This window comes from Euleptes europaea, chromosome 12 (assembly GCF_029931775.1).
Source record: "Euleptes europaea isolate rEulEur1 chromosome 12, rEulEur1.hap1, whole genome shotgun sequence".
Classification (NCBI taxonomy): Eukaryota; Metazoa; Chordata; class Lepidosauria; order Squamata; family Sphaerodactylidae; genus Euleptes; species Euleptes europaea.
Genome location: NC_079323.1, coordinates 65,858,122 through 65,878,971, shown reverse-complemented (window position 1 = coordinate 65,878,971; position 20,850 = coordinate 65,858,122). Strand labels below are relative to the sequence as shown.

General features: G+C 48.0%; 1 protein-coding gene across 1 annotated transcript in view; it reads right to left on the bottom strand.

The window, feature by feature from the left end:
• The window catches only part of TRAPPC10 (trafficking protein particle complex subunit 10), an 84,689-nt gene that overhangs the window by 41,183 nt on the left and 22,656 nt on the right, over positions 1-20,850 (bottom strand). Inside the window, exons 2-8 of the mRNA XM_056858284.1 lie at positions 13,826-13,907; positions 12,410-12,545; positions 11,667-11,863; positions 7,720-7,915; positions 7,149-7,260; positions 6,747-6,994; positions 5,673-5,819 (exon numbers count right to left, since the gene is read on the bottom strand). Of these exons, the coding sequence (XP_056714262.1) occupies positions 5,673-5,819; positions 6,747-6,994; positions 7,149-7,260; positions 7,720-7,915; positions 11,667-11,863; positions 12,410-12,545; positions 13,826-13,907 (1,118 nt within the window). The remainder of the gene's footprint in view (positions 1-5,672; positions 5,820-6,746; positions 6,995-7,148; positions 7,261-7,719; positions 7,916-11,666; positions 11,864-12,409; positions 12,546-13,825; positions 13,908-20,850) is intronic.

The window sequence follows — 20,850 nt, the reverse complement described above, 5'->3', positions numbered from 1 at the left end:
GTTGGGGCCATCTCAGAGTCCAAACCATATTATTTAATTAATACTGGTGACACATAAATACAGGTGCAGAAAGGCAGATAAGTTAGACCCCCAAAGGCTAGGGGTCTCATAGATCTCTTCGATCTTTGCGTAGTTTGGAAGCTGTCAGAGCTTTCCAGTCCTTATGGACTGGAAGTTCACAGATCTTCCTAGCCTTTGGGCTAGGGCCGTGTTGGTGAACTTATGGCACGCGTACCGACTCCGGCACGCGTAGCCCTCTCTGCCGGCACGCACAGCTCAGCTGGGCGGTGGGGGCCCACCCCTTTCTCTGGACTCCCCGCCGGCCAGCCTTTCCCCTCTCCCTCCCCCCCTTCCCCGGCCAAAAGCCCCTTTGCGGAGCGCACGAGGCGGCTGCCGCCCTCCAACCCCCTTCTCCCTCTCCCCCTCCCCGGCCAAAAACCCCTTTGCGGGGCGCACAAGGTGGCTGCCGCCCTCCAACCCCCTTCTCCCTCCCCCCCTCCCCGGCCAAAAACCCCTTTGCGGGCGCACGAGGCGGCTGCCGCCTCCAGGCCCCTTCTCCCTCTCCCTCCCCCCCGGCCAAAAACCCCTTTGCGGGGCACACGAGGCGGCTGCCCTGCAGCCCCCTTTCCCCTCTCCCTCCAAAACCCCTTTCCTGGGAGCGTGAGGTGGCAGCACGCCGGCCCAGAAGCCCCATTCTCTCCCCCCCCCCTGCCGGAAGCCCCTTTCCTCAGCTTGTGAGGCTGCAGCTGCCTCTCATGCTGGCCCAGAAGCCCCCTTCCCCACCAAAAACTCCTTTCCTTGGCGCGCAAGGTGGCTACCGCCTCGCTCACCAGCCCAGAAGCCCCCTTCCTTCCCTGGCCAGAAAGCTCTTCCTTCCCTTCCCTTTCCTTCCCTCTCTCTCCCTCCCTCCCTGAAAACTTTCCTGATTCCAACAAATGCCTGCTAGGTCTCTCCAGGACTTCCTCAAGAATGGAGAATACAACCCTCCCAAAACTGGTAGACGGCCTCTGAATGTGAAGGTACCACTATGGATGTCTGGTTCCTAGCTATATTAGTTCTAATGCAGTTTTTGCAGGCAGCGCGGAGCAGTTTAAATGCCCTACCCCCGCCCCTGGACTCCCCGCCGCCCAGCTTTGAACTGCCCCCCCTTCCCTGGACTCCCCGCTGCCCAGCGGGGAGTCCAGGGAAGTTGTTTTTCTAAACTAAAACCTCAGTATACAGGTTAAATTGCCATGTTGGCACTTTGCAATAAATAAGTGGGTTTTGGGTTGCAGTTTGGGCACTCGGTCTCTAAAAGGTTCGCCATCACTGGGCTAGGGGGAATCACACAGAACTCTTTAGTCTTTGCGTGGACTAAAGGTTCTCATAGAGCTCTCTAGTTCTTGCATGAACTAGGAGTTCACACACAGATCTCTCTGATCTTTGCCTAAATCAGAGGTTTCTCCAACAAATGGAGAGGCTCATAGACTCAGTCCTTGCATGGACTGAGGATTCTCAGAGATTTCTCTAGTCTTTGCATATACTAGAGATTCTCAGAGATTTCTCCTACAAATGGAGTGTCTTAGAGGTCTACCCTGTCTGTACATAGACAGGGGACTCTCAGATCTCTTCAGTCCTTATGGACTGAAGGATTTCACAGATGAATGGGTAAAGTATGTCTACTTACTTACCGTATATACTCGTATATAAGCCGAGTTTTTCAGCACATTTTTTAAGCTGAAAAAGCCCCCCTCGGCTTATACTCGAATGAGGGTCCCACTTACCTGTTTTCTGGTGCAGTGCGGGTGTTCTCCGGTCTCTCCCGCTCATCTGCGGGCGCCTGCAGCCTCTGTAGGTGATCCGATGACAGCTGATATCTTCCGCGCATGGCCGCACGCCCACCTCACGGGTGGGGGGGAAGCGAGGGGGCGCGTGAGGGTCCCTCGGGGGGGGGACTGGTGGGCCCCCCCTCAGTGAGGGCAGCTCAGAGAGGGGGCTTCGGCGGTTATGAGGCGGGAAAGCAGTGTGGGGGGAGGGGCACCTCCGACCCCCTCCTCCTCCTCAGAGAGTTCCAGCGGCCGCCGCCACTGAGGGGAAAAAAAGACGGAGCGGCGAGGATGGAAGAGGAGGAGGGGGGAATGGAGGCGCCCGACGCCGAGGGGGAGCGCACGCAAGGCGTAGGATGAGGGGGCGTGGCTGGGGAGTGCGTGTTAGGGCTCATAATATACACGCTGCGTTGTGTACGCACTTTGTTACTGCATGTGTTGCGTTAGCACTTCTTTTTCAAAGTCTTTTTTTTTATTCTGTTACAAATGGATCCCAATACTTCTAATCCTGGACCAAAACAAAAATGCAGGTCATACGAAGCTGGTTTCAAACTTAAGGTTGTGGCAAGAGCAGAAGAAAGCAATAACAGTATTGCAAGTAGGGAATTTTGTGTTGACGAAAAACAAGTGAGGGAGTGGCGGAAAATGAAAGCTGACTTGGAAAAGATTCCAAAGGCAAAAAAAGCTCGACGTGGTTTAACGACTTCATATGGGGCCCTAGAAACTGAATTGCATAAATGGGTTATGGAGTGTCATCAAAATGGTTACTGTGTAACACGCATGGGAATTCGCTTACGTGCCCTTCAAATGGCTAAAGACGACAAATTAAAAGCACCAGGCATTGAAAATTTTGTTGCATCAGCAGGATGGTGTACCCGCTTCATGAATAGGTTTGACCTATGTTTGCGGCAAAGAACAAAGATTTCACAGAAGTTGCCAAAAGACCTTGATGAAAAAGTGATGTCATTCCATTCATTCATCATAAAACAAAGAAGGATCCATAACTATGACCTGGGAGATATTGGGAATATGGATGAAACACCTATGACCTTTGATCTTCCAAGCAATAGAACTGTGGCAAGTTTGGGAGACAAAACTATTTTACTCAGAACCACAGGAAATGAAAAAAACCATTTCACAGTCGTTCTGTCATGTTTGGCTAATGGAACTAAGCTGCGGCCTGTCATTATTTTTAAAAGAAAGACCTTGCCTAAAAAGGTCAAATTCCTATCACAAATTACAGTGCGCGCACATATTAAAGGCTGGATGAAGATGGAACAAAAAAATGGCTGGAAGAAATTTGGAACGGACGAGCAGGAGAAGCCTTAAAGAAAAAACCATCATTGCTAGTTTGGGATATGTTCAGAGGCCACACATCTGATGACATAAAAAAATTGGCAAAGTCTTCTCAAGTTACTTTGGCCGTTATTCCAGGTGGGCTTACATCTGTATTGCAGCCCCTAGATGTGTGTTTAAATAAACCTTTCAAAAACCATGCGCGAAAGATGTGGCGTGAATGGATGTCATCTGGTCAAGCCCGACTGACAAAAGTTGGAAATCTGATTAAGCCCGACATAGAATTGATAGCAAAGTGGGTTTGTGATGCATGGGAAGAGATTCCAGAGGACATGGTGCAACGCGCCTTCAAGAAATGTGGCATTAGTAATGCTATGGATGGCAGTGAAGACAGCGCTTTGTATGAGAACGACAGCAGTGATGGTGATGACTGCGAACTCAGTGATGATGACAATGTCTATGCTGATAACCTCACACCAGCTACAACTGAAGCTCTGTTTGGACATACAGATGATGAGGAGGAATCCAGTTTTGAAGGATTTTAACTCTTGTGTTTTAGCTTGGTTTCTGATTGAGCTAAGGTTTTTGTACTTTTAAAGTTATTGTTGATTCAAAACCTAAAGTTATTCAAAACCTTTTAACCTACTGATGCCTCAATTAATGTAATTTTATTGGTATCTATTTTTATTTTGAAATTTACCAGTAGCTGCTGCATTTCCCATCCTAGGCTTATACTCAAGTCAATAAGTTTTCCCAGTTTTTTGTGGTAAAATTAGGTGCCTCGGCTTATATTCGGGTCGGCTTATACTGGAGTATATATGGTATATGCTATTCTAGGTATTTTGAATTAACTAAATCTGATTTCTGTAACTCTATCCTTTTTATGTATGTATATTTATGTATATCTTTAATTTGCTGGTCTTGGACCAAATTAAATTTATTGACTGATTGATTTCTGAAACTGTTTTGTTTTCTAAATGAAATATTATTACTGTTTTAAGGTTTGAAACTCTAATATAGAAGTTTAAGATAGAGACTGCTTTAGGGATTGCTTGTAATATGAAATATGTTTAAGACTTATAATATCTGAACTTTTTGTAACATTTAAAGACTGCATCCATCTACATACATACTTTATATGTTAAAGACTTTACATACACATACATATACATTTTGATTGAAGCACTACAATAAAAAAGACTTACTTTTGTAAGTAAATTAACTTGTGTCCTGCTTATTAGGTGACTAACTGAATAAGATAACATACCTCTTCTCAGGAAAGGGTCGATTCTAAGAGCACAGGCACTGAAACGCACTGACCTGCTTCATGAGTCACACACATTTACAATACAGCTTCAAAGTCTGTTTGTTAAGATCTCTTAACTGGAAATTCTAGTCTTAAAAAATTGGAGGGGGAGAATCCAATACCTTCATAATATAAACCTTTAAGTCATTTCCACAATTCAAACAAACGTAAGTTTCCATTTTATTCCCCAGTCTATGACATAGTGGGAATAGTTGCTTCAACCAGTGCACATACAAGCATTATATTCAGGCAAAACTGCTGATTAGAAATTCGACGCAAACCTAAAGCATTGGCTGGGATTGTTGGGGATTTAAATCAGGATGCAGAGTAGTAGTAATTATTACACCATGCTATCAGAGCCATCCACTCCAACATAAAAGGTAAAGGTCCCCTGTGCAAGCACCAGGTCATTCCTGACCCATGGGGTAACGTCACATCCTGACATTTACTAGGCAGACTTTGTTTAAGGGGTGGTTTGCCAGTGCCTTCCCCAGTCATCTTTCCTTTACCCCCAGTAAGCTGGGTACTCATTTTACCGACCTCGGAAGGATGGAAGGCTGAGTCAACCTTGAGCCAGCTACCTGAAACCAACTTCCGCTGGGATCGAACTCAGGTCATGAGCAGAGCTTGGACTGCAGTACTGCAGCTTACCACTCTGCGCCACGGGGCTCCCACTCCAACATAAGGAGCAAATAAGCAACCTGTACACCACAAAACTGAGATGTACCTACACTTACATCTCCCCTACCTCAACTAAATGTAGTAGTCCAACACATGATCATAGAGAGCAGATCATATACTGAAGGAGTTGGGGGGGAGGGTAATGTGACCCAGCCCTCAATGCATAACCATGGATGTCTCCATTGGATCTTATGCACACAAGTCAGGATTTTATTGAAAAACCAAGTGGCAACTTGTTGGACTGATGAAGCATTAAGAACACAAAAATGCATATGCTGGAACACAGACAATCATCTTCTAGTATTACAGTGCTTTGTCTTAAACCTAAAGTGCACTTCATTTCCAAATCTCCATCTGCCCCTGAAGCAGAACATCTGTATCATACTGCAAAGAGCAACTTCTTGATTAAAGAATCTTTCACAAAGTACTGCTGAACACTCTCTCCAATAGCCTAGTTAGATTCAAGTCCAGCAGCACCTTAGAGACCAACAAGATTTTCAGGGTATAAGCTTTCAAGAGTCAAAGCTCCCTTCATCAGATTGTGACCCAGTCTGTCACCAATAGCTTAGTAACACTTTACTTACTTTTTCAGTAGCATAGCTCCATAAGCCAACCATGTGAGAAACATTGGCATCAATCTGAGGCCGATCACAGCAGCCTTCTATTCTTTGCAGAACCTCCAGGCAACTCAAGAACACCCAACAATCCAAAGCACCGGGAGGAACAGAGACCTTAATATCAAACGGTAAAAGGCTCTGTTCAGACATGAAATTCATTCTAACAGAACATAGTTTGGCAAATAGAGAACAAACGTTTTAGGAGAGTTGGCAAATAATAAAAAGAATTTGTGATTCTTATCATTTGGAAGAATTTTAATTCCCAACCACCACCACATTATAATGAATCACCATCAAGATAAACTGTGAGTAGTAAAAATAATACGACAACTCTGCCTCAAAAATTGAATAGGAAATAGAAAAAATCTGGGGATGGGTTCCCCCCCCCGCCCCAAAAAAGAACAAAGGATCAAACACCACCATCAGAGCAAGTAGCCACAGACACAAAGCAAATGTATAAGCTAGAAAATGAAGGCACTAAAAACAGATGGAAGGCTTCTGGAAGTCGTTTAACAAGAGAGAGCTTGGCAAGCCAGAAGTGGAATATAAAGGCACTAAAGGCACTAAATGAAGGCACTAAAAACAGATGGAAGGCTTCTGGAAGTCGTTTAACAAGAGAGAGCTTGGCAAGCCAGAAGTGGAATATAAAGGAAAAAGTACCAGTGAGAAAGGTATGAAAATAAATATCAGAAAAGTAGGCATTAGACAAGTGCCAGAAAAAAAATACACATACATACACACCCAGTTTTTATCAGTTTGTGGACAATATTTGTTGCACCACATATTAGAAGAGAACATGGCATATCAACTACCTTCATGTACTATGACTTACATGTCTTACACTACAGTAGACATTACAAAATGACTTCCTACCAACCAGATACTTCAAACTTTCACATAATTAACTGACTAAACACTGTCCAAAGGACACTCAACCTTTAGTCACCCTAACCAACTTCTGTAATCCAGAACAAGTGATAAACAACTTGGAAGGAAGGTTAAGAATTAGTCACTTGGTTGATTAAAGTTACATTGACTTACTTCAAGGAGCTTTAGCTCTTGTACACAGTTATGGAGGAGTTCTAGCGCTCGCTGGGATACTTCCCATGGCCTCTGAAGGAAAATTAGCAATGTGCACTGGCGAGAAAATAAGTAACTGCGCAAATCTAATAACGTGGCTTCCTGGTTCTGAATCAATTCTCTTTTTTCCATGTCTATCGGTTTGCGGAGTACCAGCCCATTCCAACTTCGAACTGGCTGGCAGAAAAATGTCAGCCAATTTGCCCCATCTAAGTAAAGCAAGCAACAATTAAAATTGACTATGTAGCTTCTACTCAGATCAATACTACTTTAATGTTTCTATTAAGTTCACATTGTTGGATTGTTCCTTTTTAATTTTTCAGAGGAGAAACAGCAATGTCACTTGTTGATTTAAGGACTTACCACCAGCACCAAAGTTGACAACATACTGAGAGAACAGGGCATCCAGTTCATCATACTGCACCAGGGCATCCTCAAATTGCTGCAGCATTTCAAAGACAAACGCCAACTCTTCCTTTTAACATCCAAAGAAAAGCATGTGTTAGTATGTAACATCAGGTTTGGGGTGCAAAACAAATAATGAATTATAAAAACACTAACAAAAGTTGTACTTGATCTTATGTTGTTCCCCTCCCCGCCCAGCCCCCCAAATATCTACAGATTCTCCTTCTGAAATCAACAGCAATGTTTCAGGGGGAAAAGCCTGAAACTCTTGCACAAAACTGATACCTTCTAGTGCCTTTAGGTACCATGTCTAAAAGGCATTCTGAGAGATCCCTGACTTTGCTTCAGCATGTTTACTTAGATGCACTAAATTCAGCACTGAAACAGAATCTTTTGCTTATAGCCTAAGCTGTCCTGGATATTAAGAATTCTTAATGTGAAAGCACTGCTATATGTGAGTTGCCCAGTAAACAAACTTCAGACTTTAGACTGACTGAGAAAATAACGTAATTTTTCTATTTCACCATACCTGGACCATAAAATATTCACAAAAACTCCATCCTGGTTCTGTCCTCTTCTCCCTCAATGTTCTCATATCATCCTCAAATTTGCCCAAGTTTTTGGTAAATGACATGAGAAGTAGTGTCCTGAGTTTTGTCAGGAAGGCATTCCATGACTCCTGAGAGCGGGAAGAATCTTTCAAGGGGTCAGACAACACTACACATCTGCAAAGAGATTAATATTTTGGTCAAAGATACCCAAAACAAACAGGAAGTTACCATTATGATCAGAAAGCAGGAAGGCTGTATTAACTTTCCCTCTTCCAGCAGGATCAGCAAACTCAACTTCTCCTCTGGAAGGGAAAACCTTCCACATTTCAGTACATAGCTAAACAAGTAGTGTACTACAGACAAAAAGCTTCAAAAGACACGTCCACATGGGCAAAGAATAGAACAATTGGAATAACACTAACTGAAAGAATGGTTCAACAAAATTTTCCATGAGAGCCTTCAATATTAAGAGGCCCTAGTGAGAGATTCCATGTAGAACAAAAAGATTAACAAGGGATGCTGCCCACCAACATATCTGAAATGTATAGCAGAGAGACAGGAAAACCACTCTGAACCACTTAACACAGGGCACACATTAAGACCTTTTAAGGACATTTAGTATGGAACCCTAATTCAGATCCTACAGGAGATCAGATTCAGTCCGAGGCAGTCTAGCTTAAGTGGAGGCGGTAACCTTACATAGAAGCCATAGAGCTGGAAGGTACCCCAAGGGTCATCTAGTCAACCCCCAGCAATGCAGAAAATTCACAGCTACTTCCCCCTCACTCCCCCAGTGACCCCTACTCTGTTGTAAAAACATAGCCTCTAAAAACCTCATTCTTCATTGTACAGATTTTATTGTTGACTGACAAAAGGCCACGGTGGTCTAGACCATACCCACTGAACACCCATCACATATCAGGAACTGCTTCTCAATCATCATGTACAATAGTAGCATTGATGGGTTTGGGTGAAGCATTTGCCCACGAGACAGAATGACCCTTGTTTACTCACCATGAAGGGTCCTTCTCTCTGAGATAAGAAGGGCATCTTCAGATCTGGGTGGTTCTCACAGCTTGCCAGATCACAAGATGCCCTTCCCTCAGTGCAGAATTTGTCATTCTTTACACACAGATAAAGACACATCAAATCTCAAAATAGCATAAAAATGTATACAAAATTAATGTGTTTAAAAGCTAATGTTTAGCTTTCCCACTGCATTGCATGTCAAATTTCCCCACTGTATTATTCCCACTGCATGTCAAGCTTTTAAAACATTTATTCAAAACTGTCACAACTGAAATTCTGAGAACTGAGAATATAATTCAGTTTCCCTATAGCAAGTTTCCAATTTGTGAATCTAAGATTACAAAACAAATTGCTCCATGTACACAGACACAGGAACAATTCCTAAATTCATAACATGTAACCTTCCCATGCAAACAAGATGAAAATCTGAAACGAACTTCCTTCTCTCTATTACCGTATTTTCCGGCGTATAAGACGACTGGGCGTATAAGACGACCCCCAACTTTTCCAGTTAAAATATAGAGTTTGGGATATACTCGCCGTATAAGACTACCCCTCTTCCAACGACTCCAAATAAAAATTAAAAATAACCTCCTGCTCCGCTTCCCCCTCCCTGGAAGGATGGGGGGTGGGAGGGGACGGGAAGGGCTCTCCCCGCGCGGCTGCTTGAACCGGGATGGGGGGGAGAGGCACAAAGATAGGCGCGGAGGCCGTCACGGGGACGGAGGAGGGGGGTTCCTGCGGCGCCCATGTGGGGAGGGGGGATTCTCCTTCCTTTTCCTCCCTAGCTTCTGGAGCAGGGGTCCTCAAAGGGCTTTTTTCCAGCCCGGGAACCGAAAAAGCCAGTCCCCCCTTGCCCCCCTCCCCAGAGCTTTTCTGGGCTTCCTGGCCGCGTGCGCCCAGCCAGAAGCCTCCCTCCCGCCCCAGTCGCCCCCTTCCCTGCTCCCTCTCCAGCCCCAAACCCCCTTTTCTGGGCGAGCGAGGCATCTTGCCACCTCGCATGCCACCCGGTTGCCTCCTTCACCCTCTCCCTCCCACCCTCCCCGGCCCAAACCCCCCTTTCCTGGGCGCACGAGACGTCTTGCCGCCTCGCGCACCGCCCAGTCGCCCCCTTTGCCCTCTCCCTCCCAGGCCCGAAATCCCCTTTCCTGGGCCCGGTCGCCCCCTTCTCTTCCACAGCACGCCCCATCGGGAGACTTCTCCCATTGCCTAGCTTTGTGGCCTGGCTGGGCCTGGCCTCCTCGAGCTCCATGCAGAGGCGCCTGGTCCTTCGGGGCCCTCCACGATGCAGCCCAACATGGCCCTGGCGTTCCTGTTTTGGCTGCAGTCGGGCAGCGTTCTCACGGCTCAGGGCTCTCTGTCCTCCCGGGGGTATCCTTGTGGCCTGGAAGTAATTGTAAGGGCCCCTTGGGGGGGGGGGTGCTGGGCATATCTCCAGGGAGAAGAAAAAGACTTGTAGCCATTGATGAATGGGAGGTTTTGCCTTGGAATTGCCGCTCTCCAGATGCACATTTTCCCCATCTGAATTCTCAGAACTCAAAAGTAAGCTCCCCCCACCCCCGGGCAGAGTTTGGAGAATTCGGATGGGGAAAATGTACATCTGGAGAGCGGCAAATCCAAGGCAAAACCTCCCGTGCATAAATGGCCTTGGTTTTTACATGCCGACTTTCTCTACCACTAAAGGGAGACTCAAATTGCCTTACAATCCCCTTCCCATACCCTCCCACAACAGACGCCCTGTGAGGCAGGTGGGGCTGAGAGAGCTCTAACAGAGCTGTAACTTGCCCAAGGTCACCCAGCTGGCTTCGTGTGTAGGGGTGGGGAAACCAACCTCCGCTTCTCACGTGGAGGAGTGGGGAATCAAACCCGGTTCTCTAGATCAGAGTCCCTGCTCCAAACCATCACTCTTAACCACTACATTTGTAAGGCACAGGCACTTGCCGCAGACTCCAGCCTCTTTATTCCCCATTAACTCGCCTCTGTGCATGCGTGCGGAGAGGGCAAGGGAGGCTGGGGCAGGGGCGAGGCTGTGTCTGCCGCAGAGCGAAGGGGGAAGGTCCGGGCTCGGGAGGAGGATGCTTTTCAGGAGAGCCCCCTCGCGCCGCTTCCTCCTCCTCCTCTCCCGCACACGCGGGGAATTTGTTCATATTTTTTTCAAACTATAGTCCGGCCCCCAACAGTGTTTGAGGGACAGTGAACTGGCCCCCTGTTAACAAAGTTTGAGGACCCCTGTTCTGGAGCCTTCAGGAGAAGCGCTTCGTGGCTTAAAGGCCCCTCCCCACCCCCCCGCTCTTGGGATCTTGCACTTGGCAAATGGAAGAGAGGGAGAGAAAACAGAACACCCCTCTTCGCCATTCAAAGAGGCTTAGTGGCGGGGGATGGTCTGCTGATCGCCAGGCTGGAGCATGGCACGGCTGCAGTTGCGATGCTGGAGCGGGTGGGAAGGAGCCAGGAGGCGGAGAAGGACGCTGGGAGAGCAGCCGCCCCAGCCCTGGCCAGCCAGCCGCCTGCCTTGCGCTGCCGCCGGAGCGCTACCCTCCGTGCGCCCAGGCGCGCCTGGCTCCGACTCCCAGCCGGGCAGCGAGCGCCCTCGCTGGGCTCGCCTCCCCTCCCTCCTCTGGCGGACATGGACATTTTCCAGTCCAGCTCGGAATTCAGCACCCGCCTTTATATACCCGGCGTATAAGACAATCCCCGACTTTTGAGGAGATTTTCCTGGGTTAAAAAGTTGTCTTATACGCCAGAAAATACGGTACTTTAATTCAGCAAGGCTCACACGTTGCTCTACTAATGTCTTGAATGATGGACCATCAAAAATTACTATCCTTTTGAAGACTACAATAGTTTACTTTACAACAAGCACCACCAATTACATTTAACAGTACTAAAAACTTACCTATCACTCTGCTTGTTACAGAAGTCATTTCTTATTTTATCTACTATAGATGTTCGGGGAAGGATATTGGTTTTGTTTTTTTTCTTGGCATCACAATCTACCACCACAATTAACCAATCCATGGAGCTATGGACTTTCAGAACATTCTGCCATTTGGTGATGTCATCTTTTACTGTTGCTTTGTATATTTCTGTGTCCTAAAGAAATAAATCAAAGATCTAATTGAGTACTGAACAAACTTGAAATGCTTAATCTACGTCACCAGAAAAAAAAATTAAGAATTCATGTCACTGAATTAGAATAGTGACACTTTTATTTGGCAGATATCATTTGATTTTTACCAAACAACTGCCTAATGCAAGTAGAACAGACTGTTAAAAGTAAAGCTTATTTTGCTGTCTGACATACAAAACACCCCTCACCCCCACTTTAATATCTTGCCCTGGAATACAGCCATAACAAGATGCAGTTCCAAATTACTTTCATCTGTCGTAGGATTGCCAGCTCCAGGTTGTAAAATACCTGGATATTTGGGGTGGGGGTGAAGCCTGAGGAGGGTGGGGTTGGGGAAGGGAGGAACTCAATGGGGTATAATGGCATACAGTCCATCTTCCAAAGAGGCCATTTTCTCCATGTGAACTGATCTCTGTTACCTGGAGATCAGTTGTAATCCCACACAAAATCTCCAGCCACCACCTTAAACCATGGTCAATTTTTGCGTCAGTGCTTTGACCAGTACTTACACAACATTCTGTCCAATAAATATGGAGAAAGGGAAATGTTAGAAGAGCTTTGTTTCCGTCTTTAGGCAGTAGTTCTTCTTTAAATTGTACAAAATTAGATTCTAGATGAATCATCTTAGGGGCACGGCCATAAGACCTGTACAGTATATAAAACACTGACATTAATTGATATACAGAAAGCAAAGCTAGAATATGGACCAAGGGACTCTAGAAAAAGCTTTTACACCTAAGTAAGATAGCAAGGAAACTGTCCAAAAATCTAAACGTAAAAGCCCATGTAGGAATACATAATTAAAATTTCATATAAAGTCAGCCTAAAATCTTCTAATTTTCATGTACAAAATTTTTTTTGACTTCTTTAAATTCTTCCAAATTTAGGAACTACCAGAACATTTTTAGGCCTCATTTTGAGAGATTTGTACTTTTTATTCTCATTACTAACATATAGATTACTCTTACGCATCAACAGGTAGATATTGCAAGCTTAAGCTAAAGATACTTCTAGATGGAATTCAGTTTTTATTCTGTTTACCATTTTTAAGTAAAACAAGGCATAACAGGCAGCCCAATCCTGAAGGCGGGCAGCAAAAAATGCCTTTAAAACATATAGAGGAAATGGGGGGAAAAAACCATTGCCTACAACTGGGCTGTGCCACTGAAAAAGGTGGTGCAGCCCCACCACCGCTTGAGGGGGCATTCCCGGGATGAAAGAACTGTGGAAGCTGCCTAAAAGCAGCTCCACCCACAGGAACGCCCTGGGAACACACACACCCCCATGGCAGCACAGGCCTGGGGAAAGCCCTGCCAGTGTGGCTGCGCTGGCGGCCGGCGCCACCCAGAGGCTGGCGTGTTTGCACACGCACCAGCGTAGGTACCATCTTATTCCATGATGGGGTGGCAGATACACCAGGGCGGGGTCACATCGGCTCCTAAGGAGCTTTGCCCCCCCCCTTCAAGAATGGGCTCTAAGAGTAGGAACAAAAAACACATAGCCAAATGTTATTGCACAGCCCTGAACTTGGAATCTCTGTTCTTCGCTTTCAAACATATTGCAATTCTTGGCATGACACTGTCAGAGGATGCCAGATTGTTATACTACCCTTCCACTTAAAACAGTATCTAGGACAGATCAGAACAGCATCTAAATGAAAAACAATAATCAACAGCACAATCCTAAGCAGTCTACACCCTTCTAAGTCCATTGACTTCAGTACTGCATAGGACTGTACTTAAAAGAAGCCATTACAATAAAAAAGCAGTAAAATACAGGAAAAACTCAGAAGCAGACTGAAACATTAGTTAAAAGCAGCAAGATAATTTTAAAAGTATTAAATTCACAGCAGTACCCAAGGTGTTCATTTCATGTTGTTAACTCTTTTATAACCTATCTTAAAAGAAAAGTATTGTTTCTGTTACCTTCTCCATTCCATGGGCTCTCTTGGGAGCTGCTGAGAAAGTGTGGGATACAGAGAACTGAAGAGACTCTGATCTCCAGCACCTAAAAGAAGAGAATGTAACAATCTGAACATTGTTCTTGTCAAAAGTACAAAGAACATTGAATTATCAAAATTAGTTCTAATGCCTAAATCCAATTTTTGAAGATTCACCATAGCCACAGGCAAGTGGTGTTCTGGATAAAAATCTGGAGACAACAGTCATGGTATTTATATAAGTATGTGGAAGAACACAAACTGAATGTAAGCTCTAGCCCTGCGCTCCATCCCTCAAACAGAATTCAGCAGACAGCAAATCTACGAAAGCAGTTTTATTGGGTAGAATTGACAGGTTACAGAATATTCAGAATGATACTAGTAAGGGGCTGAGGTAAGGCACATGGCATATATAGAATAGCAAAAGGAGATAACAAGTAACCCAGGCAACCCCCCTCCCAGAGGCAGGAAGGCATACTTGGCAATTCCCGCACTAAAGGAATTCGAGAAGGACTCTAAGAAGTCTAAACACGGGGCACGGACTGGCCTTGGAGAGAACTACAAAACAACACCTGAGAGCACAACCATGCACTGGCTTCATGGCCTGCTCCTGAGATTCTGCCCCCCTAAAGACCCCCCTTCACCCATCCACCGAGGGTTTGTGAGGGTAGGCAGACTAGGCGGGGGGCGGAGACGTCACGGGCACGCACCCATTCATCTTGGGCGGGACCAAAATGTTTCCAGCGAACCAGGTACTGAAGGGCACCATAGCGAAAGGAGGAATCCAGTATTTTAGCCACTTCAAATGTTCTCCCACCATTACCATTTCAGGCACTTCGGGTTGTGGCTCAGGATGCCATCTTTGGGAAGGAACGTACGGTTTTAAGAGACTGATATGGAACACAGGATGAATTCTCCTTAGAGACTTGGGCAAAGAGAGTTCTACAGTTACTGGATTAATAATCCGGGCAATGGGGAACAGACTTACATACTTGGCACTGAGTTTGTCACACGGGGGGTGCATCGTAGGTTCTTGGTGGACAGATAGACAAGATCCCCCACCCTGTATTCCTTACCGGGGGGAGGCAATGTTTGTCAGCCTGAGCTTTGTACTTTCGTTTTGCTCGCTCCAGATTTTTAATCAGCCATGGCCAGGTTGTTTGAATGGAACGCACCCATTCAGCCACATCAGCGCCCCCCTCCTCTTCAGAAACATCAACATGGCCCACAGGATTAAACTCTTTACCATGAACAATCTGAAATGGGCTGAACCCTGTGGATTGGTGAACCGCATTGTTGTAAGCATACTCGGCAAAAGGCAACAGGTTTACCCAGTCATCTTGATGGTAATTGACATAACAGAGCAAATAACATTCCAAGACCGCATTTACCCATTCGGTTTGACCATCCGTTTGGGGATGGAAGGCACTAGATAGCCCCTGTTCCACTCCAATCAGTTTGAGGAAAGCTTTCCAGGATTTGGCCACAAAATTTGAGCCCCTGTCCGTCACCACCTTGCGCAGGAAGGAATGTAGACGGAAGACATGTGACACAAAGAGGCAGGCAAACTTCGGGGCAGAAGGGATACCTGCGCAGGGCACAAGATGCCCTTGCTTTGAAAACAGCTCAGTAATCACCCAAAGTACAGTCTTTCCCCCACTAGGGGGTCAATCCGTCATGAAGTCCATTGCAATAACTGCCCAAGGCTTAGAGGGGGTCTCTAACTTTTTGCAAAAGTCCGGGCGGTTTTCCCTGTGCCCGTTTGGCAGCTGCACAGATGGGGCAGCTGCGGATGAAGGAGTCCACATCTGACCGCATGCCCGCCCACCAAAATTGGCTCCTAAGTAAATGCAATGTCTTAAGGAATCTGAAATGTCCGGCGGTCTTGGCAACATGAACCAAACCTAAAACCTCCCCCCGCAACACCTCTGGCACATACAGTTTAGAATCCTTGTACCAAAATTCCCCGCGTTTCACTAGAGAAGCTGGAAGGATCTGCGAGGAAAGTGCAGCTTGATAACTACGAAGAAGAGTGTCCCTAAAGGACTCGGACAGACCCTCCAACCCCTCCGGAGTAGTGTCGGTGGGCAGCTGGACTGGGGAAGGAGTTGAGACAGGAGGGGGGGCAGCTGAACACGGTGCTCAGGTCCCCTTGCCTTGGGAGACATGGCTGTAGATCACTCAGAGGGAGGAGGAAGCTAGATGGGTGGCATCACCAGCTCGCCCGGGCGCAGGGCATCCGTCCCCTCAGGAAGCGGCAGCGGCGGGGAGTGAGACTGAGAATGGGTTTGCACAGCCAGAGTGGGTGTTAGACCCCGTTGGACAGGGGTGAAGAGCGACTCTGTGGGTCGGGCAACCTTGGTGGGATATTGGGGAAGTCTAGATAGGGCGTCAGCCAGCAGATTTTGCTTCCCTGGTACATGCTTCAGGATGAATCGGAATTGGGCAAAGAAGTCTGCCCAATGCACTTGTTTTGCGGACAGTTTGTGGGCCTCCGTTAGGGCGACCAGATTTTTGTGATTGGACCACACTTCAAAAGGCACCGTGGAACCCTCCAAAAACTGTCTCCACACTGTCAAGGCATGTTTTACAACGGCGGCTTCCTTTTCCCAAATAGCCCAATTGAGTTCAGATTGGGTAAACCTTTTGGAGAAATAGGCGCACGGACGCAGGTGTCCATCCTCCCCCCGTTGCAGAAGTGCACCCCCCATTGCTATGTCGGAAGAGTCTACTTGAACTATGAACGGTTGAGTGCAGTCGGGGTGTTGTAGGACCGGCTCGGACGTAAAGAGCTGCTTTAGACTATCGAAGGCGGCTTGACACTGGGGGGTCCACTCCACCCGGGCGTTGGGTAAAGTGGCCGAATCCCCCTTCCCCTTAGTTTTAAGGAGATCTGTGATGGGCAGAGCAATCCAAGCGAAATGAGGGAGGAACGCCCTGTAAAAATTTGCAAACCCGATGAATCGTTGGACTTGCTTGCGAGTAGAGGGTGGTTCCCAACTGAGCACAGCACGCACCTTTTCTGGATCCGTAGTGAGTCCATGGTGCGAGACAACGTATCCTAGGAAGGTTACTTGCTTCTTGTGAAACTCACACTTTGTCAGGCCTGTATCTCAGTTACTTTGTTTTCCTTTCATTTCTATCGCTGACCTGACTACTGACTAAGCTCAAGGACAAGCCTGCATACCGAAGCCTGTTTGAAGTCCTGGGAACAGCAGCTATGTTTGTGTTCTGTAATCTCTTGCAAATATCATAGCCTTTATACTGCTGAGTGTTAGACAGCGAGCTCATTGCTGTCAGCTTTTCTTCATGCTCTGTACTCCTATTTAGACCAAGTAAAACCAGCTTCTTTTGGACCTGGCTGTCTCGATGTGGTTTGTTTTGGTTCTGATTTAGGCCAAGGGCTCACATTCTGACAGCAATCATTCATCACCCTTTTTATCAGTCAGGCTGGAGCCCAGGAGGGTTCGCCTGCCACTCGGATGGGAGCTAAGACAGAGCTCTCCGAGTGAGTTTACCGTGGCTGGAGCCCCGTGTGGTTCACCCCCGGTCCCGGTGGATCTGTTCCCCGGGTAGCGGGTTCCTCGCCGGAGCCCTGGAAGGGTCTCATCCCTGATACCTTCCTTTTAGGACGCCCTAGACAACGTTCAACGGGCAGAAGTGGAACGTAGCCGCCTGACTGGACTTGTATGGGCGCAGCACGGAGGCCAGCGCCCGCCACGACCTCCTGGCGTTAAATTGTCCAGTGGAGGGTGCTCGACTGGCCCGGGTGTGCGGAGCCGGGCCAAAAACACTGGCGTAACGGATGGTTGCACTCTTCCACGGAATGACCTCGACCACCACTTCAATGGCCGGGATTGATAAGCCGTCAACCCCCGCCTCTGGTGTCAGCGCAACAACCTTAGCGGTTCGGATCCAGACGCGACTGGATCTTCCGGATCAAACCGGACCTATTCTGGCATGGGAGCAGGAGGCTCTGCCACTAGTTACCATGGCCCTGACCACCAAACTCGAAGAAGACCAAGTTTTGGCGGATCGTAAGGGGGTCAAAGAGGACTTGCACTATGAGGACACTCTCTGGGCTGCAAACCTCCGAATCAGCCAGCCCCGTCGCTTAGGTGATGCGGGCGAGGATATGTTTTTGCTCCAAAAGCACAAGCGGGTACACGTAGACCGAGTGGCCCGCTTGCAGGATCAGATGAACTTTTGGCTTCACGACAACGACTGCTTGCAGCAGATACAAGCCGAACCGGATGACTCGGCCCCAGCTCCACAACCAGGGTCTCCTGATCAGGCTCAACCGCAGCAACCTGTGGCACATCTGGGCGGAGCGCCCATGTTGCCAGTAACTCCAGCAGTGCCTGTGGCGCCAGGAGACTCCGGAGCTCCCGTCCTGCCACCGCCAGGAAGGCCAGGGGCCCCGTTCCTTGGATCTACACCAGCACCCGTAATACTTCAACGCAGAGCCACCGCGGCCACCCGCAGTACAGTACCGGGACGGCCCACACCCTCTGCACTTCCTACTTCTGCAGACCCCTCCGGGTCCTGGATTACAAGTGCCCCAGTGAGGGACAATTCCCAGTGGGGGAACGCATCGCCCCGAGCTTGGGGACGACTTCAACGCAGAGGCATCGCGGCCACCCGCAGTACAGCACCGGGACGGCCCACACCCTCTGCACTTCCTACTTCTGCAGACCCCTCCGGGTCCTGGATTACAAGTGCCCCAGTGAGGGACAATTCCCAGTGGGGGAACGCCTCGCCCCGAGCTCGGGGACGACTTCAACGCAGAGGCACTGCAGCCACCCGCAGTACAGCACCGGGACGGCCCACACCCTCTGCACTTCCTACTTCTGCAGACCCCTCCGGGTCCTGGATTACAAGTGCCCCAGTGGGGGACAATTCTTCACCTTCGAACAGGGATCTCCCCAGCGTTAACCCTGGACTCACCTCTTGACCTGTCACAAAACCAAGGAATGCCTCAACGCGAAGGCACCGCGGCCGCCCGCAGTACAACGCCGGGTCGGTTCACACCCCCTGCATTTTATTTCAGAGACTCTCCCGGTCTTCCTACTTCTACAGACCCCTCCGGGTCTCGGATTACAAGTGCCCCAGTGGGGGACAATTCTCCATCTTCGGACGGAGATCACCTCCGGGATACCCCAGCGCTAAACCTGGACTCGCCTCTTGACCTGTCAAATAACCGGTCACAGCCTGTGGTGAATGGAACGTCCCCGCAGACCCCCGCAGTTTCTCCTGTAAAACCTACGAAACCGATGAAGGTGAAAGAAGTAGAAAATACGATGTATGTGGACGCAGTGTTACAACGCTATAAAGGGGGTCCCCAACTGCCTGTCAGGGCACTTATTGACTCCGGCTGCGGTCGCACTTTAATTAGTGAAACCACATTCGCAGCTCTCAAAGTCAAGTCCGAGGCGCTACCAGCTCCCGTCCAATTTGCCCAGATGGATGGAAGCCATTTCAAGGGGGGCCCAGTTGATCATCGCACTAAAGGGGTGGCGATGGGTATTGGCTCTCATTGGGAGCAAATAGACTTTACCATAGCCCCTATCCGATTCGAGGTGGTCCTAGGAATTAATTGGATTAAGGGTCATAATCCCTATATAGATTGGGAGACGGACACTATCTCCTTTACCAGTTCCAAATGCGAACAGCACCGGCAGCACGTCGCGCTGCTGGCTCCACCCGCTCCGGCATTGACCTCTGATATCCCATCGCCACCGTCCCTGCCCGATGTATACCAAGACCTTGCCGATGTCTTTGACATTAAAGAATGGGATGCTTTACCACCCCACCGTGCCACAGACGGTGCAATTGAAGTAGTAAAGGACTGCACACTGACCAAAAGCAAGATTTACTCTATGAGCGCTGCCGAGCGCACTGTGCTTCGGGACTTCTTGGATAAAAATCTTGCTCGAGGGTTCATCCGACCATCGAACGCTCCTAACTCTGCTCCTGTGTTCTTTGTCCGAAAAAAGGAGGGCGACCTGCGTCTATGCATTGACTTTCGAAAGCTCAACACAGTCACCCAAGCCAACGCCTACCCCATACCATTGATTTCGGATATTTTGGGACAGTTACAAGAGGGATGTATATTCTCCAAATTGGACCTAGTAGAAGCGTACTACCGCGTCCGTATCCGCGAGGGGGACAAACCCCTCACTGCCTTCTCCAGCTGTTTTGGAATGTTTGAATTCCTCGTGATGCCCTTCGGGCTAAAAGGGGCCCCGGGGGTCTTCATGCAGCTCATCAACGAAATACTACATGATTTGCTGTACCGCGGGGTGGTGGTTTATTTGGATGACATCCTTATTTATTCAAAAACCATGGAGGAACATGTTGCTCTGGTCAGAGAAGTTTTACAACGACTCCGTAACCACCAGCTCTATGCAAAACTGTCCAAGTGCGAATTTCACCGAAAGCAGATAACTTTCTTGGGATACATAATCTCTCATCATAGCCTTAGCATGGACCCCGCTAAAGTCCAATCGGTACTTGACTGGACTCCGCCCTCCACCCGCAAGCAAGTGCAGCAATTTCTGGGCTTTGCTAATTTCTACCGCGGTTTCATTCCCAACTTCGCTCAAGTGGCTTTGCCAATCACTGACCTCCTGAAAACAAAGGGTAAAGGGGTTTCTGCAACGTTGCCCTCTGCCAAAATACTATGGACTGATCAATGCCAATCCGCCTTTGTAGCCCTCAAATGGCTTTTCACTTCTGAACCTGTGCTGCAGCACCCAAATCCGAAACAAATGTTTATTGTACAGGTCGATGCGTCTGACGTAGCCATGGGGGGGGCCTACTCCAGAGAGGACCAGACGGTCTCCTTCACCCCTGTGCCTACTTCTCGAAGAAGTTTACACCTTCCCAATTAAACTGGCCCATTTGGGAAAAGGAAGCTTCAGCCGTCCACCATGCCCTTATGCTGTGGAGGCAATTCCTGGAGGGGTCCGGGATCCCCTTTGAAGTTTGGACCGATCACAAAAATCTAGC